At 40.5% G+C, this 9,919-nt stretch overlaps 1 protein-coding gene across 1 annotated transcript in view; it reads left to right on the forward strand.

Moving 5' to 3' along the window:
* Stt3B (catalytic subunit 3B of the oligosaccharyltransferase complex) overlaps nt 1-9,371 on the forward strand; it is a 518,075-nt gene extending 508,704 nt beyond the window's left edge. The window contains exons 14-15 of the mRNA XM_067140186.2: nt 6,666-6,753; nt 6,846-9,371. Coding sequence (XP_066996287.1) covers nt 6,666-6,753; nt 6,846-6,929 — 172 coding nt within the window. The 3' untranslated portion in view covers nt 6,930-9,371. The remainder of the gene's footprint in view (nt 1-6,665; nt 6,754-6,845) is intronic.
* Nucleotides 9,372-9,919: the final 548 nt, after the last annotated feature.

A 9,919-nucleotide genomic window follows, 5' to 3' on the forward strand; every position in this document is an offset into this window, starting at 1 on the left:
AGAACCAAAAGACCATATATTATTGCACAGATTGTAATAACTTCTGTGTCCACCGCCATATTTTGTAAAATACCATGCAAAAATTTTTGTTAATCATGAAGATTTTCTGATTTTTCACTTTTTTAATGTATGATTTAGCCATTTTTTAAATATAATGTATTATGTGCCTATGCATTCATTTATAATGGGGTTTCTTTATAAGCATGCAAGAACCGAAATTGTGGGGTATGTCAGTGCTTCCAAAACCTGACCCTCAAAGGGTTAAGTACATATTTGTTGTGCATGGTGCCAAAGGACTTCTGTTTTTATCATACAATTAACGCGCCTCATTTATGTTTCACATTTGTTCCCTAACAATATGAAATGACCTTGGCGTGCGGTAACCTGCCAGTTCGTTCTCTCTCTAGCACAACTGCAACTCTGCTGTGTGCTGCACCAGCCAGCAAGATGCAAGGGTTGTCCAGTAGTTGAGTTGTCACACAGATATTGAACCAAGATTTCAACACCTTCCCATTCAAAATGGCACCTAATTTTTTGTACATAGTTATTTTATGATCTCATCCTGGCAGAGAAATTGTATTGTTGGTTTTAAAACGAACTTACCGATAGTTTTCTTGTTAGATAAGGCCATAAGTCACTGCCGTCCCAAACCTAGCCCTTTCAAATCATTATATCACCAACGTTGTAACGTTCAACTACTATTTTAAAAAATGTACCTATAATGTTTTACCAACTTTATTCTATGCACAGAGCCTTTCTAGATTGTGTATAAGCATTGTATTAATGTATTTTTACTCCTGGTAAAGAGGAAGTACACAACCACATCATATTATTATGACTCTACATTTGCAGTTGACAGCACATTGCACATGATGCTCAACGCTTGATGTTTGTACTCGAATCACTTGTTGCTGTTTCAAGTAAAAGGGGCGATTTATCCGAGTGGTAAAAAGGGGTGGATTATCGGCTTTTGGGCCAAGGGTGCATGTTTGACCAGCTAGATGAATTTGAGAGAGACCCCATCATCCAACAAGGAGAGGCAGGTTGGACCATTCTGATAAAACTGTGCATCTGTGTTTGGGAAGCAGTGGAAATGTAAGGGTACACATGCACCAAGAAGGCGCAGGTCGATCCCGGCAGACCACCAGAAGGTAGGATCGTTTCATCGTATGACAGGCTGTGAGCACTCCACAGGTGTCACTGCAGACCATCTGAATACATGACGCTGCAGCTGGAGATACACCTGTGTCCACCAGTACCATATCAAGGCGGCTAGCAGAACAAGATTTGTTGTCGTGGCTTCCCTTACAAAGTCTACCATTATTACTCTTAGCTGAGAATTGACGAGCATATTTGAACTTGTGCAAAAAAAAAAAGGCGGCTTGCAGATTGGCGACAGGTGGTGGTCAGCGACAGAATCACGGTTCTGTCTGAATACAGACAACCGCCATATTTGAGTCTGGAGACGTCCTGGCGAGCGCGATGATTCACACTTCATTGTAGAACAGCACACAGACCCAGTGAGATGTGTTATTGTGGGCAAGTGCTATCTTGTAAGATTCTCGCTCCCCATTGATGGTGAACTCGCAGAACTCTCACAGAACTCTCACAGCACAACAATACATCCAGGAGATTCTGGGACTGTGTGTTTCCCTTCCTGGTGCAGCTCAGCAACCCCATTTTCCAGCAGGATAATGCCCGGCCTCTCACAGCACTAGTATTGTTGCCTGCCTTTGTGATGCCAACATGCTTGCTTGGCCAGCAATATTTCCAGACCTCTCAGGCATTGAGAATGTTTGGGACCAGGTTTGATGACAACTTCAGCCAGCGGCAACTACGGCAGATTTAGAGTAACAGTCGCGCAAGGTTTGGTGGTCCAACACCGTACTAAGTGCAGATGCACCTACGGAGTATTGTCAACGTCACTCCAAACCAGTATGGATTTGTGAAAGGATATGGGGACAATTGATTCCATTCATACAGCTGGGTTGCTTATGGAGACACTGGGAAAAGAATGATAGGCCACTCCACATTGCCTTCCTGGACCTGGAAAAGGCCTCTGACCATGTTACTCATTAACGGATTTGGCCTGCACTTAGATCGCACAGCATCCATGAGGGGTATGTCTGCTGGATGAATTTATTTTATCAATGCTATACCAGTGCTGTCCGATGCTCTGCTAGAATTTTGCCACCATTCCTCATTCGGATTGGTGTCCACTGGAGATCGGACTTGTCACCATTTCTCTTCATTATTGTGTATAGACAAAGTCACCTCTGATATCCAGTCATCACCCCTGTAGTCACTCCTGTATACTGACGATATCCTACTGGCTGCTGAAGAGCATCAATAGATTCAAGAGCCGGTTCAAAAGTGGAATGAAAGACTTAGCAGAAAGTGCACTTCGACTGAATACCAAGAAAACTGAGTACATGGACTGCGGTCCACAGACTGATGGAACCTTTCAGATAGATGGCCAAGATCTTAAAGTGTAATAATTTTAAGTATTTTGGTTCCTTTGTCTGTGTGAGTGTGGCACTATTCCAGACGCCCGTGTATGATTAAATGTGGCCTGGATGAAGTGGCAGCAATCGGCTGCTGTTCTGTGCGATTGTCAGATACCAATCCACTTGAAGTCCAAGGTTTACAGGACTTTTGTCGATCAATGGCTCTGAATGGTGGCCAGCGACAGTTAAACATGAACAAGCCCTTAATGTCATGGAGTTGCATATCCTTTGCTAGTCACTTTGCCTGACCCAGCTAGGTCATGTCACCAACATAGACATCTTTACACATGGGAGTTGCCTCAGTTGTAGACAAGACTTTGGTGGTATGGCCGCGTAATGCATAGAGAAGGTGCATCTCTTGTAAAGACAGCACTTCGCATCACACCACTGGTTTGTCCAAGAAACGCTGGCCTGATCATCTTCAAGATGACGTGCTCTATGTCGCTATGTTCATGTTCAAAACAATGCACTCAGTAGAGCCCAGTGGAGGTTGGCTTACTAAACAGCAGACCCTGCTCCATTGCGGGGCAAACACTAAGAAGATTATGATCTGTGCAAAAATGATGGAAAAGACGTTCAATGATTTTTGTAGTTCATGTTTGTGGGTTACTGTAGTCACATCCTAGTTCGTGAACCATGGGCAACGGCTGAGTGGCCTAGTAAGTGGTCCTGAGAGTCGGGATACCAGTTGCTATGGAATGGGAGTGGGCATCTCGGACATATTCTGAGTCTTGGCCCTCCTTGTGCTCAGGCGGCTAGGACTACACAATTCACCGGTGGTCCATAACCCGTTAGAGGAGAGATCCTCACTTGGACTATGTGCAAGTAGAGCAGCATCCTGCTTCATGAATTTGCCGAGCTCAGAACACTTTAAGCAAGCCTCGGACCTATGGGAGTAATGGAGTCCCACTCCCATTTGACAGGCGAGGGACTCCTTGGAAACAACTTGGCGAACGAAATGGAATTCGATGGGGAGCTATCAATATTAATGGGGCTTATGGAAGAAAGAAGGTAGAACTTGCTGAGTCAGCAAAGAGGATGCATCTGGATGTGCTAGCAGTAAGTGATATTCGGGTAAGGGGAGATAAGGAGGAAGAGATAGGAGATTATAAAGTGTACTTGACGGGTGTTAGAAAGGGAAGGGCAGAGTCTGGGGTAGGGCTCTTTATCAGGAATACCATTGCACGCAACATAGTTTCTGTTAGGCACGTAAGTGAGCGAATGATGTGGGTAGATTTGTCAGTGGGAGGAATTAGGACAAGAATTGTGTCCGTGTATTCACCATGTGAGGGTGCAGATGAGGATGAAGTTGACAAGTTTTATGAAGCATTGAGTGACATCGTGGTGAGGAACAGCAGCAAGGATAGAATAGTGCTAATGGGCGATTTCAATGCGAGAGTTGGGAATAGAACTGAAGGATACGAAAGGGTGATTGGTAAATGTGGGGAAGATATGGAAGCTAATGGGAATGGGAAGCGTTTGCTTGACTTCTGTGCTAGTATGGGTTTAGCTGTTACGAATACATTCTTCAAGCATAAGGCTATTCACCGCTACACATAGGAGGCTAGGGGTACCAGATCCATAATAGACTATATCTTAACAGACTTTGAATTCAGGAAATCGTTTAGGAATGTACGAGTTTTTCGGGGATTTTTCGATGACACAGACCATTATCTGATCTGTAGTGAACTAAGTATCTCTAGGCCTAGGGTAGAGAAAGTGAAATCTGTCTGCAAACGAATAAGGGTAGAAAATCTCCAGGACGAGGAAATTAGACAGAAGTACATGGATATGATTAGTGAGAAGTTTTGAACAGTAGACAGTAAGCAGGTTCAGGATATAGAAAGTGAATGGGTGGCATACAGGGATGCTGTAGTAGAAACAGCAAGGGAATGCCTAGGAACAACTGTGTGTAAAGATGGGAAAAGGCGAACATCTTGGTGGAATGATGAGGTGAGAGCAGCCTGTAAACGTAAAAAGAAGGCTTATCAGAAATGGCTCCAAACAAGGGCCGAGGCAGACAGGGATTTGTACGTAGATGAAAGAAACAGAGCGAAACAAATAGTTGTAGAATCCAAAAAGAAGTCATGGGAAGATTTTGGTAATAACCTGGAAAGGCTAGGTCAAGCAGCAGGGAAACCTTTCTGGACAGTAATAAAGAATCTTAGGAAGGGAGGGAAAAAGGAAATGATCAGTGTTTTGAGTAATTCAGGTGAACTCATAACTGATCCCAGGGAATCACTGGAGAGGTGGAGGGAATATTTTGAACATCTTCTCAATGTAAAAGGAAATCATCATGGTGATGTTGCAAACAGTCAAGCTCATGGGGAGGAGGAAAATGATGTTGGTGAAATTATGCTTGAGGAAGTGGAAAGGATAGTAAATAAACTCCATTGTCATAAGGCAGCAGGAATAGATGAAATTAGACCTGAAATGGTGAAGTACAGTGGGAAGGCAGGGATGAAATGGCTTCATAGAGTAGTCAAATTAGCGTGGAGTGTTGGTAAGGTACCTTCAGATTGGACAAAAGCAGTAATTGCACCTATCTATAAGCAAGGGAACAGGAAGGATTGCAACAACTATCGAGGTATCTCATTGATTAGTATACCAGGCAAAGTATTCACAGGCATCTTGGAAGGGAGGGTGCGATCAGTCGTTGAGAGGAAGTTGGATGAAAACCAGTGTGGTTTCAGACCACAGAGAGGCTGTCAGGATCAGATTTTCAGTATGCGCCAAGTAATTGAAAAATGCTACGAGAGGAATAGGCAGTTGTGTTTATGTTTCGTAGATCTAGAGAAAGCATATGAGAGGGTACCGAGGGAAAAGATGTTCGCTATACTGGGGGACTATGGAATTAAAGGTAGATTATTAAAATCAATCAAAGGCATTTATGTTGACAATTGGGCTTCAGTGAGAATTGATGGTAGAATGAGTTCATGGTTCAGGGTACTTACAGGAGTTAGACAAGGCTGTAATCTTTCACCTTTGCTGTTTGTAGTTTATATGGATCATCTGCTGAAAGGTATAAAATGGCAGGGAGGGATTCAGTTAGGTGGAAATGTAGTAAGCAGTTTGGCCTATGCTGACGACTTGGTCTTAATGGCAGACTGTTCCGAAAGCCTGCAGTCTAACATCTTGGAACTTGAAAATAGGTGCAATGAGTATGGTATGAAAATTAGCCTCTCGAAGACTAAATTGATGTCAGTAGGTAAGAAATCCAACAGAATTGAATGTCAGATTGGTGATACAAAGCTAGAACAGGTCGATAATTTCAAGTATTTAGGTTGTGTGTTTTCCCAGGATGGTAATATAGTAAGTGAGATTGAATCAAGGTGTAGTAAAGCTAATGCAGTGAGCTCGCAGTTGCGATCTGCAGTATTCTGTAAGAAGGAAGTCAGCTCCCAGACGAAACTGTCTTTACGTCGGTCTGTTTTCAGACCAACTTTGCTTTATGGGAGCGAAAGCTGGGTGGACTCAGGATATCTTATTCATAAGTTAGAAGTAACAGACATGAAAGTAGCAAGAATGATTGCTGGTACAAACAGGTGGGAGCAATGGCAGGAGGGAACTCGGAATGAGGAGATAAAGGCTAATTTAGGAATGAACTCGATGGATGAAGCTGTACGCATAAACCGGCTTCGGTGGTGGGGTCATGTGAGGCGAATGGAGGAGGATAGGTTACCTAGGAGAATAATGGACTCTGTTATGGAGGGTAAGAGAAGTAGAGGGAGACCAAGACGACGATGGTTAGACTCGGTTTCTAACGATTTAAAGATAAGAGGTATAGAACTAAATTAGGCCACAACACTAGTTGCAAATCGAGGATTGTGGCGACGTTTAGTAAATTCTTAGAGGCTTGCAGACTGAACGCTGAAAGGCATAACAGTCTATAATGATAATGTATGTATAATGTATGTAATGTTTAGATATATAATTTATTTTAGCTTGTGGTAACTTTGTGGATGTAGTGTTTGAGACTGTACAATCAATGTCATTAACTGTTCTGAAGTGTACTGTGACTGATTTTCTTAATTTTTTCTCCCAGTGCAAAAAAAATTTTTAAATGATCCTTTAAGAAGAGCTCTTTGCAATTGTGTGGAGATTACTTATGGCTTACCATAGTCTGACTGACTCATCATCTTAAATTTTATCTTTCAGGGTTAAAAAACCAAATGAATTTAACCGCCCAAGAATACCAGTTTCTGAACGAAAAATAAAGCGTAGCAAGATCTTCATCTCTAAAAAGGTAAAATTTATGTGTTTCTGGTCAGATATGTTCTTGTAATAGACGTGAAAATGCTCGCTTGGTCTTATTCCTCCTTTTTAATAATGTTCCAGACAAATAAACGCAAGAAAGGGTCCATCAAAAACAAACCTTTGGTGGTGAAAGGAAGAAAGCCTAATTCCAGTCCTACATCGTAATATGAACAAGATTGTTCCATGCCTGCCTTCACAGTGTGCCTCTGGATTCAAGACATACTACAGCACTGTTGGTTGGGGATAGAAACTAAATGGTTAGGGACACTTTATATGAGAGAGACTTTGTGATCATAATAACTTTTTCTTACATTTGAGTGGCTCTGTGGTGCAGGTCTATGCAAAGTTGTTTGTACGTAATCTGCACTAAATAAGGACAGGGTTGGTGTTTAAATTGTATGTAATCCTACTGTGATTTCTGTGTGGCCTAGCCACTTGTTATTCAAAATGTACACAGGGTATACAATCCTGTCATTAGCAACATTGTGTACATTGCAGTGATACAGCCAATGGTGGAATATTGTTTGATGATGCTTGTTGTTTAAAGGGGAGGGCCTAATATCTAGGTCATCGGCCCAGGAATATTGTTTATGGCAATACTAGATCTCTTAGCTGTTACACCTGTAATCCAACTTATTGACTTTTTCCCATATTTTACCTTTGTATCCTTTCTTGTAAATTATATTTTTTACGTATTTCTTGGACCATATCTATGTTCCTGGAGAAATATTGGTTGAATACCTTAACTTTTTTTGTAAGATTTGGTTAGATTCGTTTGGAGTCCCTGTGAAGTTTGTGCAATAAAGGTTAATTAAATTATGTTAGAAATGTATAGAATAAGGAATATGCTTATGGACAAACCCTTTCTTATGTAAAGTGTTTACAGAAATAATTGTACTTCTCTGTATAAGTTACATACCTCTTTCGTACAAAATGTTTCTGTGTTAAATTTCAATCCCTCAGTTGGTTTCATGACATAATTGAAGGGCTTATTTCAAAAGTGATGAAATCCACTTTTTTCGGATTTCAAACTGAACGTGCAAATGTGTTTCCACAATAGTACTTTTATCATGTGTAAACTTATTTATTTCCAACGCAGAGTATATCATGGTTAAAATGGCATTCAAAAGTTGTATTTGTTTCCAATGTAATGAAACTCCTAGCTGTTTTTATCTCCATAGTGCTACAGCTCCACATGACAAATAGCCCAGCACGCGCATATCATATGACCACTTACCGGTTGTAGCGGCGCTTGGCTCTTTTGCTTGTGGATTTCTTGAAGTGGAAAAAAGTACCATTTGGCAAGCTATTGAAAGAAGACAAATTAAAGGATATTAACGGCCACCTCGATAAACTGGGTGTACATGAAGGGCATCTTGCTATGGCATTTTATGATAGAATGCTTCCTTCTATTTCAACTGCTGCATATTGAAACCCGCAAAGAAAAACATCACATCCTTCAACTCAAATGTAATAATGTGGTTTTTTTTTTGTTTTGTTTTAGTTGAACATGAGAAGTGTATGGACCAGTTGGTACTTCCAAAACATTTTCCCCAAAAAATATGTGTGTTCAGAAATATGTGATGAAACTCAAGACAATCAAACTTTGTTTGTTTCCAGTCATATGATAGGTTTTGCTAAATTAAATTTGTTCTTTTGCATTGTTGGCATTTTTATATTCTATTCATATTATTTGCATTTTGAAATTCGTAAATTGTGCATAAATACAGCATATGTGAAGAATTGTATTAAGTATATCATTAAGCATTATATTTGAATGTTTGAACACCTAGAAGGTAACCTAGCGTACACCGTTCTGCATAATTTGCAGTTTGAGCCCCTCTTTAGTTGCAAAGTGGTGTAAATCAAAGACTACCCCCTCTTTTGATGGTATTCCTTTACTAGGATTTTAGCCACCATGAGACACAAATTTTGTTTGGTGTGATGTGGCTACATAGATGAAATTAAGGTTATATCTTATTAGGAAATGGATTATTAAACAATGGAGTCTCCTGAAAAATGTTATTCTTGAAGATGCGTCACTTTGGAAACAAGCCCCTCAATTGCCATAATTTTAACTACAAACCAAGTGAAAAATTGTAAGTTTCTACTGCATGTGTGGATGTGTGTTCTGCATTAATAAGAACTAGTTAAGATCTCATTGTATTTTAAAAGGACTAGTAGATCATTACAAAACTGAAGATGAATTCTGAGTTATGGCTATATTGCTGGTTTCTTCAGTGTTATTGTAAGGGAAAAATTAAGGAAAATCTGACTTGTTGAAAACTGTGACTCAGGCTATTGACCTGGAATTAGAAAAACAATTCATTTTAAGACACTGAGGATGCCAAAAATTAGCTAAAAGTAATAATGCTCTTGAGGTAGGGTGGCCAGCTTCCTTTGCGTGCATGTAAGGGCTACCTTCACGAATGATAGGAGAAACCCTAGTTCAAGTCATTCCAATTGAATTCTGAAAGTGGGAAATAGTGTGGTGGGTATTTTTAGTTTGAAATCTAACAAAAATAGAGTGCTGATGATGGAATACCTATATGTGTGCCTGGCTTTTTATGACTAATCGTATTTAATATTAAATCTATTAATATATTCCATATTTGTTTTAAAGACACAGAAAATAAAAAAGAAGTACCTAAAGTACCTATAGGGTGATAGTTTTCTCGTGACATCCTTCAGAAAATGGAAATCAAGAATGGCAATATCTGAGATTTACAAATACTTCTTCTGTTGTTGAACCTATCCCTTGTACATATTATTTATTAAGCGTGGCTTTTAGAGCGTAGTGTCAGAGGACACATTCTGCTCGCATGGTGCAGATCTTTCTGTTTGACACCCATGAGCGACCTGCACATGTGGTGTGGGATGATGACGATAATGAGGTAGGGAGAGGGTGCAATCTGATGTCAGCACATAACCTACTTCTATCGAATATCACCAAGATGTCTGTTCAAGGCTTAACGTTGCCATCTGATGGACAAGTCACCATCAACAGCGTCCTATTCCCTCACTCCATATGAACAACTCGGAGATTGAATCCAGGCTTTTGGCACGCTATCTAATGATTAGAAATTGTATAGCACCACTTCTCCTACCCTGCCGGCTAACATTCTGATGGTGATAGGTTCTTCCAACGGGAGTCG

This window comes from Anabrus simplex, chromosome 2 (genome assembly GCF_040414725.1).
Source record: "Anabrus simplex isolate iqAnaSimp1 chromosome 2, ASM4041472v1, whole genome shotgun sequence".
Classification (NCBI taxonomy): domain Eukaryota; kingdom Metazoa; phylum Arthropoda; class Insecta; order Orthoptera; family Tettigoniidae; genus Anabrus; species Anabrus simplex.